Source organism: Papio anubis, chromosome 10, assembly GCF_008728515.1.
Source record: "Papio anubis isolate 15944 chromosome 10, Panubis1.0, whole genome shotgun sequence".
Lineage (NCBI taxonomy): Eukaryota > Metazoa > Chordata > Mammalia > Primates > Cercopithecidae > Papio > Papio anubis.
In genome coordinates this window covers 86,402,478-86,423,631 of record NC_044985.1, presented here as the reverse complement: position 1 = coordinate 86,423,631, position 21,154 = coordinate 86,402,478, and the positions used below count along the sequence as shown (strand labels likewise).

At 40.1% G+C, this 21,154-nt stretch overlaps 1 protein-coding gene across 2 annotated transcripts in view; it reads right to left on the bottom strand.

Moving 5' to 3' along the window:
- The window catches only part of BMPR2 (bone morphogenetic protein receptor type 2), a 204,575-nt gene that overhangs the window by 4,415 nt on the left and 179,006 nt on the right, over positions 1-21,154 (bottom strand). For both annotated transcript variants that reach the window (XM_003907828.5, XM_009182806.4), the window contains exons 10-12: positions 18,312-18,448; positions 7,838-8,010; positions 3,845-5,124 (exon numbers count right to left, since the gene is read on the bottom strand). In XM_003907828.5, the coding sequence (XP_003907877.2) occupies positions 3,845-5,124; positions 7,838-8,010; positions 18,312-18,448 (1,590 nt within the window). The remainder of the gene's footprint in view (positions 1-3,844; positions 5,125-7,837; positions 8,011-18,311; positions 18,449-21,154) is intronic.

Sequence of the window (21,154 nt, the reverse complement as noted above, 5' to 3'; positions counted from 1 at the left end):
ATAAAGGGTGAGGGATGTAACTCAAGAAAAGGTCAAACCAATGTCTCAGGAGGGTGCTAATGAACATTTCTTGAAATTCATAATGCCAGGCAATGTTTTTCTAGGCAAAGCTTAACCAACTTATTTTTGAGACTCTTTAACCCAAATGTTTTAATAACTGATTGACTTATTCTATAAGTCAAGGATAAACACACACACACACACACAATCAGAGGAGAACACTTAAAGTTCTCAGCTGTATTCTCAAATCTTCTGGTTTTGGTAGAGATCTTAACTTGGTAAAATGTATTTAATCATTGTATTTAATGCTCAAGGTGGATCCAAAAAAATTTTTTTTTTTTTGGGACTGAGTCTCACTCTGTAGCCCAGGTTGGAGTGCAGTGGCATGATCTTGACTCACTGCAACCTCTGTCTCCCAGGCTCAAGCGATTCTCATGCCTCAGCCTCTTGAGTAACTGGGACTACAGGCGCATGCCACCATGCCCAGCTAATTTTTTGTATTTTAGTAGAGACGGGGGGTTTCACCATCTTGTCGAGGGTGGTCTTGAACTCCTGAGCTCAGGCAATGTGCCCGACTCAGCCTCCCTAAGTGCTCGCGTTATAGGTGTGAGCCACCATGCCTGGCCTGGATCAAACTTTAAAGGCACCTGGCGTACAATATTTTTCGGAAGAATGACAGAAATATTAGAGTACAAATATTTTAGTAATTTCCTCTTCCTATATCTGACAAGATTTCTTTTTTTTTTTTTTTGAGACAGAGTTTCACTCTTGTAGCCAGGCTGGAGTGCAATGGCACAATCTCAGATCACCGCAACCTCCGCCTCCCGGGTTCAAGTGAGTCTACTACCTCAGCCTCCCAAGTAGCTGGGATTACAGGCATGCACCATCATGCCTGGCTAATTTTGTATTTTTAGTAGAGATGGGGTTTCTCCATGTTGGTCAGGTTGGTCTCGAACTCCTGACCTCAGGTGATCCGCCTGCCTCAGCCTCCCAAAGTGCTGGGATGACAGGCATGAGCCACCACGCCTGGCCTATCTGACAAGATGTCTTACTGACTCAGAGTCCTGCAATAAGGGTCTGTCAACTGGTCTATAATATAAGGCGCTCAAGCAAGGGGCTATATTTTACTGATTGTTTTTTGAAACCTGTATCCTTCTTTCAAACCCATTTTGTAGCCCTAGAGAAAAATAAAACATAACTTTTTTTCATAAATGCCTTAGTCTAAAAAAGAAATCGGCTGAGTGCAGTGGCTCATGCCTGTAATCCCAGCACTGTGGGAGACTGAGGTGGGTGGATCACCTCAGGTCAGGCGTTCGAGACCAGCCTGGCCAACATGGCGAAACCCTTCCTTTACTAAAACACAAAAATTAGCAGGGCATGGTGGCGCATGTCTGTAATCCCAGCTACTCGGGAGGCTGAGGCAAGAGAATCGCTTGAACCTGGGAGACAGAGGTTGCGGTGAGCCGAGATTATGCCATTGCATGATCCAGCCTGGATGACAGAGTAAGATTGTCTCAAAAAAAATTAATTAATTAATTAAAATAAATCATTTTGTATAACAATAACTTACAGATTTTGGTGAGCTCCCTTGTTTTGTGTTGCAATCCCTTTAGGGCAAGAAATCAAACATCAGTTTAAGTTATTTAAGATGCTACAGGGCTCATAGTACCATAGTATAGGTATGGAGTCCCAGCTACTTGGGAGGCTGAGGCGGGAGGATGACCTGAGCCCCGGTGGTTGAGGCTGCAGTGAGCCATGATCTTGCCACTGCACTCCAGCCTAGGCAACAGTAAGACCTTGTCTCAAAAAAAAAAAAAAAAAGTATAGGTATGTGAGAGACTCAATACATAACTCTTGAAAAAGATGATACTAAGAAACTAAGAAGAATCTTACAGTTTTTTTTTGTTTTGTTTTGTTTTTCAGAGTCTCTGTCTCTTGTACAGGCTGAAGTACAGTGGTGTGATTATGGTTCACTACAGCCTTGAACACCTGGGCTCAAGTGATCCTCCTGCCTCAGCCTCCCAAGTAGCTAGAACTACAGGCGCTCACTACCACACCAAACTAAGTTTTAAATTTTTTGTAGAAACTAAGTTGTAAATGTTTTGCTATGTTGCCCAGGCTAGTCTTGAACTCCTGGCCTCAAGTGATCCACCCACCTCAGTCTTCCACAGCACTAGGATTACAGGCGTGAGCCACAGTGCCCAGCCTACAGTTTCTTTATAGTAATTTTTCTGAAATTTCTCTGGATCTTTAAGATTCATTAAGGTATAGCCAGGCGCGGTGACTCACGCCTGTAACACCAGCACTTTGGGAGGCCGAGGTAGGTGGATCACGAGGTCAGGAGATCGAGACCACCCTGGCTGACATGGTGAAACCCCGTCTCTACTAAAAACATAAAAAATTAGGCGGGTGTGGTGGCAGGCACCTGTAGTCCCAGCTACTCGGGAGGCTGAGGCAGGAGAATGGCGTAAACCCGGGAGGTGGAGCTTGCAGTGAGCTGAGATCTGGCCACTGTACTCCAGCCTGGGCGACAGAGTGAGACTTCGTCTCAAAAAAAAAAAGATTTATTAAGGTTAGTTTGATAAAACCTAAATGCAGACATAATCAATATTAATATGTGCAATAAAATGTTTCAAAGGTTATACTGGTATAACATTACTTGGAGCTCTTGAACTGGTATTTACTTAATTTCAACTTTTCATAGCAAGTATGTGAGTTGCATTATAAAGCAACAGCCACATAAAGCACATATTAAATTGGGCAATTATTCTGACTATTGTGACACTGACTTTTTAATTATCAATGACAAAAATATTACTTTTTTCTTTACAATAGTCTAATTACCTTTGAGGCCCAACAAAATGGCTTATTTTTTTTTTTTCCTGAGATGGAGTTTCGCTCTTGCTGCCAGGCTGGAGTACAATGGCGTGATCTCAGCTCACTGCAACCTCCGCCTCCTGGGTTCAGGCAATTCTCCTGCCTCAGCCTCCCAAGTAGCTGGGATTACAGGTGTGCACCACCACACCCAGCTAATTTTTGCTTTCTTTTTTTTTTTGAGACAAAGTTTTGCTCTGTCACCCAGGCTGAAGTGCAGTGGTGCAATCTTGGCTCACTGCAACCTCCACCTCCTGGGTTCAAGCAATTATCTGCCTCAGCCTCCTGAATAGCTGGGATTACAGGTGTCTACCACCACACCTGGCTAATTTTTTGTATTTTTAGTAGAGACGGGGGTTTCACCATCTTGGCCTGGCTGATCTTGAACTCCTGACCTCGTGATCCACCTGCCTCAGCCTCCCAAAGTGCTGGGTTACAGGCGTGAGCCACTGTGCCTGGCCATTTTTGCATTTTTTAGGAGAGACGGGGTTTCACCATGCTGGTCTCGAACTCCTGACCTCAGGTGATCCACCTGCCCCAGCCTCACAAAGTGTTAGGATTATAGGCATGAGCCACCACGCCTGGCCCAAATGGCTTATTTTATTTTATTTCATTATTGAGATGGAGTTTCACTTTTTTGCCCAGGCTAGAGTGAAGTGTCGTGATCTTGGCTGGGATTACAGGTGCACACCACCAAGCCTGGCTAATTTTTGTATTTTTGTAGAGATGGGGTTTTGCCATGTTGGCCAGGTTGGTCTTCAACTCCTGACCTCAGGTGATCCACCTCCCTTAGCCTCCCAAAGTGCTAGGATTACAGGTGTGAGCCACTGCTCCAGGTCTCAAATGGATCATTTACAAAGTGGCAAAGGTAAATAATCACTGGTTGAAATATATCTATTAGTTGATCTAAATAGTTATTTAAATGGCCCCAAAAGACACACAGGAGAGATTATATGATCCCTCCACTTACTCTGTATACTGCTGCCATCCAGGACATTTGTGGCTGAAAGATCCAGAGAATTAGGCCTCTGTGCTCTTCTGGGCTTTGATGGCCCAGGATCTGCTACTGTGCTTGGAACAACCTGTGTAAGAACATCTTGTTCTGAACATGGATTGCTGTTGTTGTTATTGGAATTAGTTCGGCCACCTTCTAGTGGTCGATCCCTCCTGTCCACAAGACGATCCAGAACACCTTCATCATGGCCAACTTGTTGTTCTCGTCTCAGTAAAGGCTCATGCTCATCAGGACTGGAATTAATATTCAGCCGGGTATCCTCACCGATAAACTGATTCTGCAACATTTCTTGGGCCCTATGTGTCACTATGTTGGTTGTTTGGCCAGATGGTACTGTCCCATTGGCATATTGGGTTGTGGCAGCATGGGAGTTAACACTGTGGTTTCTACCTGCCACACCATTCATGGTGACTGTCACCACATGAGGTTCTGCTGCATTGATTGTATTCATCTTGGCAACTCCAGTTTCGACTTGTTTCAAGTTTGATTTGTGCTTGCTGCCAAATTTTAGCCGGGGCTCCTTTGTTGAATTTTTGGTGTTCAAAGGCAAACTAGTAGGTCTCTTGGGAAGGTTCTGTTGCTTGGGGAGAGGATAGATCTGAGTAGGCAGAACATCAGGAATTAAACATGCTTGGCCATTTGCAGCCTGTGTGAAGTCCTGCTGTCCAGTTGCTTCTACTGCAAGTTTTATGAGTGGGTAAAGCAAGCTAGAACTAGTACTGCTCAGTGGGTCTGGCCCACTGAACTGTTTAAGAGAGTGCTCCATGAGATTCTCATCAGAGCTTTCCTTGAGGTTCTTATCAACTTCTTTTGGGTCTAGCTTGTTGGTCTCCAAGTCTTCTTCTGTCAGCTGTAGGCAGACAGGGGTTGGCCCAATTGACTGTGCAACATTTGTGGCATGCAGATTTGTTTCATCTGGGTATGGCATCTCAGATATAGTAGTCATGCCAGTACTTGGTGTGAGGCCTGTGGTGTTTGTGGTTGTTGTGTTGGTGGAGAGGCTGGTGACACTTGTTTCAGGGCTGGGTATTCGAGCTTGTGCTTGCTGTCGTTCATAGTTAATCGAATTTCGGTTTTTTTCCCCTATAGTCAAAGGTGTGCTGGACATAGAATGCTCAGAGGAAATATTCTTCACGATGCTGTCGGTATGATGGATAGAGTCTTCAATGTATGAGGAGGAAGAATAATCTGGATAAGGACCAATTTTTGGCACACGCCTATTATGTGACAGGTTGCTTAAAGAAAGAAAAAAAGTATCACATTGAGAATGTACATTTATGATAAATTGTCTCTCCAAGTTTGACACCTCTGATTTTAAAGTCTGAGTCGTTTTTCATTTTCTTCCAAACATATATTTTTCTAAAGGTTAAAAAGTCTAATCAAATAATCAAGTGTCAATTAATAACTTGATAAGTGTTAGTTATACATGAATTAAGCCTACTGAAAAATGTATGTGGATCAGATATAATTTTTATAAATGTTTATTATTTTGGTTTATAAGAGTTAATTTAAAAATCTCCCCTATAGTTGTGTAACATCATTAAATATATATTTATGAAATGTATATTCATGTAACTAGACATTATGTTTTATGAGAGGAAGAACCATGGTATATGTTTTCTGTACTTCCATAATTCTAGATGCATGGTGCCTACTCAAAAGTTATGGTATCAATTAAGTTCCAATGGCCAAATGGTAAAAAGAATATAAGCTTTTAGGTTGTTCCAAAGGCCTCCATTAAGAAGCAAACCCTGGCCAGGCGGTGAAGCAAGCTATGTCCCAGCACTTTGGGAGGCCGAGGCAGGCCGGATCGAGGTCAGGAGGTCCCGAGACCATCCTGGCTAACCTGGTGAAACCCGTCTCTACTAAAATACAAAAAACTAGCGGTGAGGTGGGCGGTAGCCCGCTGTAGTCCCAGCTTCTTTCGGGAGGAGGAGGCTGAGGCAGGAGAATATAAGTAAACCCAGGAGGCCCGGAGCTGCAGTGAGCTGAGATCCGGCCGCTGCACTCCAGCCTGGGCGACAGAGTGAGACTCACGTCTCAAAAAAAAAAGAAGCAAACCCTAGTAATGGCGCATATCTTTCTGGGATAGTCTGAGTCATATCAGTAAAAGTCCTTGAGCCTAAGGTATAAGGCAGAATATGATGTTCAAATAAAGGATCAAAGATTCAGAATTGCTCTCCAATTATCATGGGTTCTTTGCTGTCATTGTCATTCCTTGGGAATGTCCGTTATTTATAAGGGAGATGACAGGAGGAAAAGAAGAAAAAGTTGTTATACAGTACAAGAAAAGGAAGCTAAGGAGACATGGAGGGTAAGATTCAGTAAAATAAAACTTAGAGTAACTATGGGATGAATTATAATTTTGGGGAAATTATTAGTAGAGACTGGAGATGAGAAGATGCATGCAGAAGGTTGAGCCGAATGACACAGGAGGCAAAAAATGGCCAAATCAAGGTGGGCCATCAAGGGTTTTTTTTCTTACCATTCAAGAAAAGTTTGAAAGCATTCAAAATAAAAGCTTTAGCTGACTTTTGAGAGAGGTATAAACATCATACTAGAGGACATGGGAAATACAGAGATGAGGGGAGATGAAAGCAGAAGACAGTCCTCAGGTATGTGTAAAGTGAAAAAATTTATAATTAGAATAGCCAGTGTCTAACTTTCTTGATTTGCTGATATATAAGGTGTAAGAGTTTATAACCGAAACTAATTTAACTTATACAAAAGTAGTGCAAACCAAATTTTTGACCTATGGCTAATACAAATGGCTTTCACAAATTGGAACAACAGAAAATAGGCTGGGCGCGGTGGCTCACACCTATCGCCTATAATCTCCAGTACTTTGGGAGGCCAAGGCAGGTGGATCACCAGAGGTCGGGAGTTTGAGACCAGCCTGGCTAACATGGTGAAACCCTGTCTCTAATAAATATACAAAATTAGCTGGGGATGGTGGCTCATGCCTGTAATCTCAGCTACTCGGGAGGCTGAGGCAGGAGAATCGCTTGAACCCAGGAGGCAGAGGTTGCAGTGAGCCAGGATCATGCCACTGCACTCCAGCCTGGGGGACAGAGTAAGACTCAGTTTCCAAAAAACAAACAAACAAACAACAACAACAAAAAAAAACAAACAAACAAACCAAAAAAACCTCCAAAAAACCACACAGGAAAAAAAAAAAGTTTCAAGAATCGAGTTTATTTTTATTTCAATCTTCTCCAGTAACCCTTTCCTGGATGCCTTTCTGAAAGTTTTAAACATGTATTAGACAAAATGACAGAGTCATACAAAGGCTTTTTTACCCCAAATATGGAACAAAGAAATACAGACGTAGAAAGTTCCAAATTGTAGGAATTTTTAAAAAGCCTTTTTATTTAGAACCAAAAATCATAGTTCTAGCAAAGAAAAAGTCTTGTAAAGTAGTATTAATGATGGACTAGAAAGACCTTTGAATTGCTTTCATGTAAAAGTAGTAGTAGTATACTCTATAAGAAAGAGCATTAGATAGGAAGTCTAGAAACCTTAGTGTCAGTGAAACAGTGGTTAGATAGGCAAGTTCATAGTTCCATTTACTTAAAAAAAAAGCAGAGGAAGAAGGAATAGTAACAACAAAGGATAAATGAGACAATTTACATAGAAGTGCTTATGAACTTTTGGAGTTATGGAAACATTTTACCTTTATTATTGCAGGAAAGTTGGACCATAAATAGAGAAAGACTAACTTCTTTCACTATACCTTTACATATAAAAAAATGCAGATTTCATCTCGCACTCGTACCAAACAAAAATGTTCAATAGAAGAATAGGAATATTGAAAGAAAAATGATAACTTTAGACTGTATGAGATAATCATTGAACCATTAGGCTGGTTTAAAGGTATTTATTTTCTGTTATTTATTGGGTCTTCTGTTATTTATTGATTGACAGGTGCCACACCCCTTAGGGTCTTACCGTTCATTCTGCATAGCAGTAGTCATTGGATTGACTGTTGGGCTCACAGATTTGTTTCTTTCCCAAATCATCATAAGTTCAGCCATCCTTTCCTCAGCACACTGTGCAGTAAGCCGAGCCTCTGCATCCTGGTCCCAACAGTCTTCGATTGTCTCCTTGAGTGACCTCACTGCCTGTAAGACAAAGTACATGTCAAACCGTGTATCTTTAAAAAAAATATATACTGAACTTTTCAGTTCACAACATGAGGTAAAAGAAAAATCAATTACCTTAACCAGTATATTTTACATAGCTATAATAACGTATTTTAGGCTTCAAGGATTTGTAAAGGAACATTCTCAAAAGGTGATGAACAAGTAAACAAGCAGGATTTACCTCAACTCCCTGAAGAATTATTCATTAAGGTAAAAGCAACAATAAGTCGCAGATGTTTCTTCAAGGCCACAGGTTTAGGTCATTGTTGTTAATTCACAGTTATATTATGTCAATCAACAGTCACTAACTCTGCTTCAAAAATAAGTTTTGAGTTTGATGGAATTTGGGGGCATTTGGCTATCTTCTATCTCTAGGTGAGCTTTTCTCCTTTACCCCCAGTTAAGAGTGCTTGGTTGGGCGCAGTGGCTTACGCCTATAATCCCAGCACTTTGGTGGCTGAGGCAGGAAGATTACCTGAGGTTAGGAGTTCGAGACCAGTTTGGCCAATATGGTGAAACCCCATCTCTACTAAAAATATAAAAAAATTGGCCAGGTGTGGTGGTTCACACCTGTAATCCCAGCATTTTGGGAGGCCAAGTCGGGTGGATCACGAGGTCAGGAGTTTGAGATCAGCCTGGCCAATACAGTGAAACCTCGTCTCTACTAAAAGTACAAAACTTAACTGGGTATGGTGGCACGCGCCTGTAGTCCCAGCTATTGGGAGGCTGAGGCAGAAGAATCACTTGAACCACGGAGGGAGTGGGCCGAGATCAAGTCACTGCACTCCAGCCTGCGTGACAGGGCGAGACTCTGTCTCAAAAAAAAAAAAAAAGCCAGCATGGTGGTTTGCATCTGTACTCCCAGCTACTTGGGAGGCTGAGGCAGGAGAATTGCTTGAACCTGGGAGGCAGAGGTTGCAATGAGCCAAGATCGTGCCACTGCACACCTGTCTGAGTGACAGAGTGAGACTCTGCCTTAAAAGAAGAAAAAAAAGAGTGCCTCATTCCAACCTTAAAACTTATAGACATCTCTTCTTTAAACTAGTTCCAAAACAGTAGTATCAAAAAACAATCCCATTCTGTAGTATTCCTATTCATTAGCAATGAACAATAGTCTCCCTACAATAGTCTCCCTTTTGGGGAAAGCTAGTCTTTTTTTTTCTTTTTTTTTTTTGAGATGGTGTCTTGCAATGTCGCCTAGGCTGGAGTACAGTGGCACGATCTCTGCTCACTGCAACTTCCGCCTCCCGGGTTCAAGCGATTCTCCTCCCTCAGCCTCCTTAGTAGCTGAGATTACAGGCGCCTGCCACCACACCTGGTTGTTTTTTGTTTGTTTGTTTGTTTTTTTGGTTTTTTTTTTTTTTTATCTTTTAGTAGAGACGGGGTTTCACTATGTTAGCCAGGCTGGTCTTGAACTCCTGACCTCGTGATCACCTGCCTTGGCCTCCCAAAGTGCTGTGATTACAGGTGTGAGCCACCGCGCCTGGCCAGGGCAAAGCTAGTTTTAACTCCCTTTTAAAAAATAGGCTAGGTTTGTTTTTAAATATCCACATGATTCAACCATTCTACTCTTAGGTATTTACCTAAGTAAATGAAACCATATGTTTATACAAAGACTTGTATATATCTATATCTGCTACTTGGGATGCTGAGACAGGAAAATCGCTTGAATCCAGGAGGTGGAGGTTGGAGTGAACTGAGATCATGCCACTGCACTCCAGCCTGGGTGACAGAGCTCTGTTTCAAAAAAAAAAAAAGAAAAGCTGATATGCCCTACAAGAAATGTTAAAGGGAGTCCTCAAAGGACATTAGACAACAAGTAGAACCCAAAAGCCTACTTAGGTAACTATAAAAGCCACTATTATTATATTTTTGGTTTCTAACTCCTTTTTAAAAACAAAAACAAAAAAAAAGGGGTCTCATTCTGTTGCCCAGGCTGGAGTGCTGTGGCATGATCACAGGTCACTGCAGCCTTGAACTCCTGGACCTAAGCAATCCTCCTCCATCAGTCTCCTGAGTAGCTGGGACTACAGGCAAGTATCACTGTGCCTGGCTAAGGCACCATTGTGCCAAAATGATCCTTCTGCCTTGGTCTCCCAAAGTGCTGGGATTACAAGCGAGACCTATCACATCCAGACTCTTCCTTTTTTCTTATTTAAGAGAGAAAAGCATAAAATAATAATTATAAATCTAGGCTGGGCATGGTGGCTCATGCCTGTAATCCCAGGATTTTGGGAGGCTGTGGTGGGAGGACCATTTGAGGCCACGAGTTCAAGACAAGCCTGGGCAACATAGTAAGATTCCATTTCCACAATTTTTTTTTTTTTTTTTTGAGATGGAGTCTCGCTCTGTCGCCCAGGCTGGAGTGCAATGGCGTGACCTCGGCTCACTGCAAGCTCCACCTCCCAGGTTCATGCCATTCTCCTGCTTTAGCCTCCTGAGTAGCTGGGACTACAGGCACCCGCCACCATGCCCGGCTAATTTTGCTTTTGTATTTTTAGTAGAGATAGGGTTTCACCATGTCAGTCAGGATGGTCTTGATCTCCTGACCTCATGATCCACCCGCCTCGACCTCCCAAAGTGCTGGGATTACAGCCGTGAGCCACCGCGCCAGGCCAAAAATTTTTAAAAATTAACTGGATGTGGTTGTGCACACCTGTGGTTCCAGTTAGGAGGCTGAGGTGGGAGGATCACTTCAGTCTGGGAGGTCAAGGCTGTAGCGAGCTATGATGGCAGCACTGTACTCCAGCTTGGGTGATACAATGAGATCCTGTACTCCCACCACCACCCCCAAAAAAGAATGTCTAAAATTAAAAAGACTGGCAATACCAAGTGTTGGCAAAGATGCAGAGAAACCGGAACTCTCATGCACTGCTGGCCAGAATGTAAAATGGTACAACCGCTTTAGAAAACTAGCAGTTTCTTTTTTCTTTTCTTTTCTATTTTTTTTGAGACAGTCTCGCTCTGTCACCCAGGCTGGAGTGCAGTGGTGCGATCTCAGCTCACGGCAGCCCCTGCCTCCTGGGTTCAAACGATTCTCAAGCCTCAGCCTCCCGAGTAACTGGGATTACAGGTATGCACCACCACACCCAGCTAATTTTTGTATTTTTAGTAGAGACGGGGTTTCACCATGTTGGCCAGGCTGGTCTTGAACTCCTGACCTCAGGTGATCCACCCGACTCGGCCTCCCAAAGTGCTGGGATTACCAGTGTGAGCCACTCGCCCGGCCATAAAAACCGGCAGTTTCTTAAAAAGTTAAACATATACCTACCACACGATTCAACCATTCTACTCTTAGGTATTTACCTAAGCAAATAAAACCATATGTTTATACAAAGACTTGTACATGAATATTCATAGCAGCTTTATTTGTAACAGTTGAAACTGGAAAAAAACCAAATATCTATCACGAGTGGATAGACAAACAAACTGTATCATATGCATACAATGAAATACTACTCAGCAATTAATAAACTATGGATACACATAAGAACATGAATAAATCTGAAAATAATTATACTGAAAGAAGTGAGAAAACAGTACATTTATATGATTCCATTTATATAAAATTCTAGAACATGTAAACTAATCTCTAGTGACAGAAAGTGGATCAGTGGTTGCCTGGGGACTCATGGGGGATAGAGAAAGTTGAGGAGAGATTACAAAACGGCACGAGAAATCTTCTGGGGGTAACTGACATGTTCATAATCATGACTGTGTGGTTTTATGGGTGTATACATATATCAAAACATACCTAAATGTACACTTTAATATGTGCAGTTTATCAATTATAGCTCTTTAAATGTAAAAAAAATTGAGAATAAATCAGAATGGAAAACAAATATTTAGGCAAAATCTGATGCATCCTTTGGAAGGGGACTCCAACTCTAGGAATAGGTAAATAATGATACCTTAATGCTTGTGTAAATGAGTTAAAGGGAGTGACATTGTTAACACTGATGAGGAAAGACAAGTAGGGGGAAAAAAAAGAATAGAAAAGATAAACAAGGAACTTTTTCAATCTTTCCTACCCAAAGGAAGGAAAATGCAAGCTGGATCTCGTCGGTGGGTCATAAAACCAGCTCAGTGGTTTAAAACAAACAACTCTAACCAAAACTGAAATGCTCTAGACTAGAACAGAAAACACTAGGATATAGAGTAGGTAGTAAGGTTAAGTATTATACTACGTAATGATGTAAACTTTGTGCTTTTTTTGAGATGGGGTCTCACTATGTTGCCCAGGCTGGAGTGCAGTGGTTAGTCACAGGTGGGATCACAGTTTACTACAGCTTCACGTTCCTAGGTTCAAGCGATCCTTCTCACTCAGCCTCCTGTGTAGCTTGGACTACAAGTGTGCACTATTGTACCTGGCTGAAGTTGTATTCCTTAATGTGGGTTGTGTCAGACAAAAAGGATTTAAAATGTTGAATTCTACATCACAGAAGAAGTCTGTAGATTTTGTCCAAAAGAGAAAATGGAAAAACTAAAAATATGTGAAAAGAACTGGTCGTTTCTTCTGAAATGTATATATTTCTATATATTTCTTCAAAAGGAAAGACTAGAGGGCAAACATGAACTGAGGAAGAGTTGCCCCCTTTCTTTTTCTTTTTTTTAAGACATTATCTTAACTCTGTTGCTCACGCTGGAGTGCAGTGGTGCAATATTGGCTCACTGCAAGCTCCACCTCCCAGGTTCAAGTGATTCTCCTGCCTCAGCCTCCTGAATAGCTGAGATTACAGGCACCTGCCACCACGTCCAACTAATTTTTTGTATTTTTAGTAGAGATGGGGTTTCACCATGTTGGCCAGGCTGGTCTCGAACTCCTGACCTCAAGTAATCCACATGCCCCAGCCTCCCAAAGTGCTGGGATTACAGGGGTGAGCCACCGTGCCTGGCTAAGAAGGCACTGTGCTTGGCTAAGTTGCCACCTTTTATGTGAAAATATATTAAGATAAAACCATTGATTACAAGAGGTCATACAAAACTAACACTAAGGAATAAAGAAAAGCCAGGCAAGTGATTTTAACAAGGGAGAGAAAAGATTTCAAGACAGACTAAGAAATGGAGTATAAACATTTGGAAAAGAGGCTGGGCTCACACCTATAATCCCAGCACTTCAGGAGTTTGAGGCTACAGTGACCTATTATTGTCTCCCTGTACTATAGCATGGGTGACAAAAAACTGGAAAAGAATGGAAAACATGAAGAATGGTAGTACAGTTAAACAAATTATACCTGAACATTTTATGCAGGAGAAAAAAAGCCACTTTAAAATAAACGTGGCCTATAATTTTTTATTTTACCAATTTAAAATATTTTAACATAAAACAAAATTAAACTGTGTTGGGGCAAGGCATGTTGACTCATGACTATAATCCTGGCACTCTGGGAGGCCGAGGTGGGAGGACTGCTTGGGGCCAGGAGTTTAAGACTAGTCTTGGCAACATAGTAAGACCCTGTCTCTACAAAACAAAACAAAAAACTGGCCGGACACGGTGGCTCATGCCTGTAATCCCAGCACTTTGGGAGGCTGAGGCAGGTGGATCACGGGGTCAGGAGTTTGAGACCAGCCTGGCCAATATGGTGAAACCCCATCTCTACTAAAAATACAAAAATTAGTCAGGCATGGTGGCACGTGCCTGTAGTCCCAGCTACTAGGGAGGCAGAGGCGGAAGAATCCCTTGAACCCAGGAGGCGGAGGCCACAGTGAGCTGAGATTGCGCCACTGTACTCCATCCTGGGTGACAGAGCGAGACTCTGTCTCAAAAAACAAAAAGAAAAACAAAAACTCCAAAACTGTGTGTGTGTGATTGTTAAAGCAGTTCATTTTTGTTGTAAATTCTGAAACATGTAGGAAGAAAAAGTCATTTATTAACCCAATATTCAGAGTAACTATGGTTTAACATTTTCATGTATTTCCTTTAGACTATTTTCTATGCTTTCATTTTTATCAGGAAACTATTCTTCCCCTCTTTATTGACTAAACTATGTTTGAGTCCCTGGTAGTTTATAAAATTAAAGCTAGTTTTTTTATTCATTAATATTTGAAAGATTCTAAGTTTTAGTATTAAAGGAATGTTTCTTTTTTTTTTTTGAGACGGAGTCTCGCTTTGTCGCCCAGGCTGGAGTGCAGTGGCGCGATCTCGGCCTCGGCAGTCACTGCAAGCTCCGCCTCCCGGGTTCACGCCATTCTCCTGCCTCAGCCTCCGAGTAGCTGGGACTTCAGGCGCACAGCACCACGCCCGGCTAATTTTTTGTGTTTTTAGTAGAGACGGCGTTTCACCGTGTTAGCCAGGATGATCTCCATCTCCTGACCTCGTGATATGCCTGCCTCTGCCTCCCACAGTGCTGGGATTACAGGCGTGAGCCACCGCGCCGGGCCAAAGGAATGTTTCTTAATCTCAATGAAACTGTGAAAGTAAAAATGGCTTCTTTAGATATAGCTGCATTTCTCTTTTTTTATAAACTATGCACTTGCTACCTAATTCTAGTATTGGATTGTCACTGCAGAGAAGCAGTTTATTGACTGTAGCACATTAGATTTAAATGGATTCCCTGGAAGTGAACCAAGTATTATAAATTCCTTACTTGGCAACCTACTCTATACTGGAAGTAAAAAGTTTTCAGGTAAATATGCATATGATGCATATCTCATAATGATAGGGTTGCCAAGAGATATTTCAAAATAATAGATCCCATTTGCGCTGGTGAAATAAAACAATTTAAGGAAGATGAGGTTGTATTTTACTAGAATAAAATTTCACAAACAGATTTTTCTTTTAGGGATACTCTATTGTGAGGCTGGCACCTCTGATGAATTCTAGTAAAGTATTCAGCCTCTCACTTGCTGTCAGGGACCTCTTAAAGATCTGTCCCAGTTCCCACAGCAGGGAGTATAGTTTTGGAAGCAATCTTGGACATCCGTGCTTGACAATAGGCTCTTTAATTGCCACATACTTAAAGATTTCAATCTGACTCGAAACAGAAGCCAAACTTGAAAGTAACCTACTAAGATAACCAATGAAGACAGTGCTCATTCTAAATCTGTATGGGAACTATATAATGTGTCTTTAGCCTTTCTCTGACATGACGTCAACCCACTTAAGTCAGGATCCAAAATGGAAATACTATTCTAGTCCTACCAAGACAATATAAAATTGAAATGTGAAAATATATAGTAAAATAATTTTAGTTGCTTATTTTTCACCTTTTGTCCTTTTATTATAGTCAAGAAAATTAATTTGTATGAAGTGTAAAAATAACATCTTCAGAATGAATCACCCTTATTACATTCTGAAAATAAGAACAGACTGCTATGGAAAAGGCAAACAAGAGTTTCTGGAAATATAAATATGATTGTGGATGCTAAAACTTTAATGAATAGATAACTGATACAAGGGTAATAGTGAAAACTAAATGAGTCATTTGCAGATAAAGCTGAGTAAATCTTAAAAAATGTAGTAAGGGAGGCCAGGTGTGTGGGGAGGGGAGGGAAGGGGATGGGAAGAGGGGGGAGGGGGAGGCGGAAGGGGAGAGGGGGCGGAGGGGGGGGGGAGGGGGAGAGGGAAGGGAGGAAGAAAAACATACAGGGAGAAAAAATGGAAAACACAAGGAAAAAAAAAAATGATTCCTAGAATGCCATGTGGTACAATATTTGTCTAGTGGGAATTTCAGAAGGAAGAATTGAAAGGTACGAAATAATTTAAAAAATAATACCAGGCCAGGCATGATGGCTCATGTTTATGATCTCAGTACTTTGAGAAGCTGAGGTAGGAGGACTGCTTGAATTCAGGAGTTTGAGACCAGCCTGGGAAAAAGGCGAGACCCTGTCTCTACCAAAAATTTAAAAAGCCAGGCAAAGTGGTATGCACCTGAAGTCTCAGCTATTCAGGAGGCTAAAGAAGGAGACTAGCTTAAGCCGAGGAGTTCAAAGCTGCAGTGAACCATGATCACACCACTATATTCCAGCCAGAATGACAGAGCGAGACCCTGTCTCAAAAAAAAAAAAAAAAAAAAAAAAAAGGAAAAGAAAATTCCTCTGAATTTAAGAAACTTTTGAATTTTCAAACTGAAAACCTATCCAGTGCCAAGCAAAATGTGTGTAAAGATCCATGCCCACAAACATCAAGGTGAAATTACATAATTCTAGTGGTAAAGTCTTAAAAACTTATAGAGAAAAAAAAATTAAGAGGATAAAACAAAAATATAACAAAACAAAAAGCAATGAAATGATTCAGGCTGGCATTGAAATTCTCATTAGACTGGAGAGTAGGGCCTAGAGCACATAGAGAATATAGGCTAGAGAATGATAGAGTAGTAGTTTCAAAGTTGTGAAGAAAATTATGACACTGAAACTATTATCCAGCCAAATTATTACTCGAGTGTGAGGGCAAGATAAAAACATTTTTAAACATGCAAGGATTCATGATGTTTACCACTATACACATAATAGTACACATTACTTAAGGAGGAACTTCATTTTAAAAAAAATCGTTTACAAGAAAGAGAATGACGTGAGATTTTTAATGCTGCTTCTGAGTACAGCCTAAAAACAAGACAAAGAAAGATGACAAGAAACCAAAAAGAAATCATTTGATGGGATGACTTTTTTTTTTTTGAGATGGGGTCTCGCTCTGTCACCCGGGCTGGAGTGCAGTGGCACGATCTCGGCTCGCTGCAACCTCCACCTCCTGGGTTCAAGCAATTCTCCTGCCTCAGCCCCCTGAGCAGCTGGGACTTGATGACATTTTTTTTAAAGAGACAGGGTCTTACTCAGGCTGGAGGGCAGTGGCGTGATCATAGCTCACTGCAGCCTCAAACCCCTGGGCTCAAGTGATGGATGATAACTTGAAACATTCTCCCCAAAGCACAGGGGAGCTTTTAGTAACTAATGTAGAATTTTTATTTACTATAAATCCAAGCACAATCCTTTCTTGTGTAGTGAATGCTTACATAATCATAATACTACAAATTTCTCATGTTATTTTATTTAAATATTAGATGAATTTACAGACAAAACATAAATCATTTAATAATAGAATATTACAAACTAGGAGAAAGTAAACGAGAGATAAGAATAGAGAATTTGAAGTTATAATGGTAACTTTTGGAAGAAAAAAGAAAACCCAAAAGATTGCTAAAGGGAGTTACTTATGGAGTGTGATAGTAGGGAGAGGTAGGATTTTCCTTTTTAATACAATAATTATCATATATCATCCAAAAGAATGGTTATATGATTTTATCAATAGAATACTGACCAAATGGAGAGAAATAGATACATCTAGAGGTACTGACATTAAAAAAAATGTGTTTAAATAAAAAAAGAACTTCAGAAATGATAGTGGATAATTAGATTATCCTATTTATACTAAAAGATTACGAGTGTGTATTTGTTAATTTGTAAGATGTTTTCAGTGTTGTAATAACAACTTACGCAAATGGCAGGGGATTCTGAAGATATTTCATTGTCGTGAAGTATATATATATGTGTGTGTGTGTGTGTGTGTATATATATATATGTATTTTTTTTTTTTTTTTTGAGACAAGAGCCTCACTCTGTCGCCCAGGCTGGAGTGCAGTGGCACGATCTCAGCTTACTGCAACCTCTGCATCCCAAGTTCAAGCAATTCTCCTGCCTCAGCCTCCCAGCTAGCTGGGACTACAGGCGCATGCCACCACGCCTGGCTAATTTTTTGTATTTTAGTAGAGACGGGGTTTCACTGTGTTGCCCAAGCTGGTTGCGAACTCTTGAGCTCAGGCGACCTGCCCGCCTTAGCCTCCCAAAGTGCTGGGATTACGGGTGTGAGCCACTGCACCCGGCCGAATTATATTTTTAATAAGCATAATTCATAGGTTGCACCTTGGTTTTTTTCAGGTCTAGCCTAAATTTTCATTAGCCATTGATTATGTAAGCCTGCACTACTTAACAGTTTTGGTACTATTCTCAAGAGAGTAAGATAGAATTTCAATAATGTTTAAAATATTAATATGTTAATTAATCCAGCTGCTACCTAATCTGGCAAACTTAAGACACATTAGTTATTCTCTCTAGATAGTACTTTATGCTTGGAAAAAAACAAAATGGAACTAAAAACTGACTTTTTTTCATATTGAAAAATTTGAAAACGTATAACATCATAAAAATCAAATTGGATTTCTGGCATTAGGCAACTCCAAAAACTATTAACATTATAACATTATTAACAGTCTATTTCTGCTTTAAACAACATTAAAACATATTTAGTCATAAGTCCTCTCTTTAATAACTTAGTTTTTTCTTACCAGACTATTTTCTTTCCAGGCTTCTGGGAACTTGGGTCTCTGTTTTTCCCTAGACACAAGAACCTGCATATCCTCGAAAGTGGGATGGTTTCCAACCTCTGTCTGAAAAGCCATCTGGTACTCTGGTATGGATTCCCCTGTGGATTTGTAGAAAAGAATGACAGAATAAAATTTCCAATTATCATAAATGATAGAATAACAGGGGTATTTCTGATACCAAGTAAGCAAAAAAATTGTGTCACAATCTTTTTATTTTTCGAACCCCTTCAGGCACATTTGGAAATCCTAAAGAGACGTTGTTGTAGGTTTAATGATTTTTTTTTTTTTAGATGGAGTCTCACTCTGTTGCCCAGGATGGAGTGCAGTGGCATGATCTCGGCTCACTGCAACCTCTGCCTCCTGGGTTCAACTGATTCTCTTGCCTTAGCCTCCCGAGTAGCTGGGATTATAGGTGCACACCACCATGCCTGGATAATTTCCATATTTTAGTAGAGATAGGGTTTCACCATGTTGGCCAGGCTGGTCTTGAACTCCTGACCTCAGGTATTCCAGCCTCCTAAAGTGCTGGGATTACAGGTGTGAGCCTCCATGCCCAGTCTAATGCATTATTAATAAATGCTTTGCTTAGAATAGTCTCAAATATTTGTTGATAAATCAAATGGTAGTTTCAATGATGGATAGGTATTTTTAAATGGTTTCTGGTATTACTAAATTCAGGGAAAAAAGACTATTATGTTTATAAGGCATACTTAATACTTGAAAACATGCCTGAACACTGATCCCATGGAGGCGGGTAAAGATGAGGAAAAAGTCCAGGACCCAGTATAACAAATATGCCTACAGAACCAAATATAAGTGGGTGGGTTGAACAGTCACTATGTCTCATTACATCATTGGTTCTATTATAGTCCAGCCAGACTGTATCAGATGTTACAAAAATATTTATGATAATGGTCATTTGAAAGAAAAGTCAATATACTTTAAAAAAAATTTTTTTAAATAAACGGTCTCACTTTGTTGCCCAGGATGGAGTATAGTGGCATGATCACAGCTCACTGTAACTTGAACTACTGTACTCAAGTGGCCTCCCTAGTAGCTAAGACTACAGGAGTGTGCCACCATGCCCAGCAAATTTTTAAAAATATTTTTTAGAGATAAGGTCTTGCCATGTTGCCCAGGCTGGTCTCATACTTCTGCCCTCAAATGATTTTCCCACCTCAGCCTCCCAATGTGCTGAGATTACAGGTGTGAGCCACTGTGCCCAGCCCTAAAAATTCCTTTTAACTAACAGGTAGTATTTAGATCATGTACTTAAATATTATTAACTATTTTATCACTGTTTAATAACCCTGTTCATTGCCAATAAACACAATCAACTGTGATGTTAGGCTTCTGATTTTTACAAAATATAAGAAAATTAAGCTTATGTATATAATATATTGAACCACATAGAAGACTCCTAGGACCAACACTGAGAAAACCAATGATCTAGTAGAAATCATGGAAAAGAACACAGAATGAGAGACTGTTCCTGTGTCTTTACCCATCCTCCCACCCTATTAAAATGACAAGATAAATTAGAAGGAAGAACATCAAGACACAGGAGGATAAGGCATTTAGGTACTAATCTTGGCTTCATCTTGACCTTGGAAAAGTCATTTATCTATCCTGTTTTAGACTTCCTGTAAGCAAAATGGCAATGCAGATCTGCCGCCTTCCTTATATCACTCACATGGAGATAACGCAAAGTTATAATGACCCAGATGGAAACCACATTACAAATAAGTTTATGTTTCATTTAAGTTTTTATGTTTCTATCTGAATACTCAAAACAACCCATAAATACTTGCCCTCCACCAGTATTAAAAAAGATTTACAAAGATTAATTCTATTATCTATGCAGCATTGCCCAAGTTTATTGTTAACACTGCCTATGTATAAATACAAGTGATTTTCACATACTGTAAACATTTAAGCAGATACTTAGTGTTGATCAATAACATCAACATTGAACTTGAGAGATAAAATTAAAGGATTTAATAATCATGCCAGTTAGTATAAAACTTTCTTCCTTGAAACCTCATGTGATAAAACCTTACCCTATACCATCTGTGAACTGCAAGATATTTACTAATGTATCTGATCTGTCTCTGAGACACACACACAACACAAACACATACCTTCCAAGTGTTATTATTTTCTTTTTCAAATGCTGGTTTAGTAGAATAACTAAAAATTCACAATTTTACTCTTTTAAAAAATTAGGTCCAAATTAAAATTTTTAAACTTGCTAAAGGAAATTGAAGCACAATCTTTTATGAATGTAATGGTTAATAATTACCAAATAAATTTCCACTAAATCTTCACAGTTCAAAATCTAATTGTTCAATAGAAACTTGTGTACCACTAACTTAGTGTTAGGTATTAGAGATACAAAGGTGAATGTTAATGACAAAAATCATCATCATGAAAGATATTAACCTTACTGGATTTCCTTAAAACCTTACTGGATTTCCTTACTATCACTGGATTGCTCAAGGAAAGTTTATAATCTCATTTTCTTTAGAACTGCCCAAAATATCTTATGGTAATATCTAGCACTATCAGATACCATTCCCTGCTTCTCATCCCATTTGCCACTTGTTAACTATGTCTCTATCAGTTAGAGACCCTTTTTAGCTCCCTTCTCAAATTACACTTATTCTTTCTTCCTTTTTCTATCTCTCCCTTTTTTCTTCCTTCTCCCTCTTCCGTTTAAACTTTGTAGCATTTCACTCTTCCTCTGTAATACCGATAATTCATTTATTTTACTAACATTTTATAGAGAAGTAACCTTCATTACA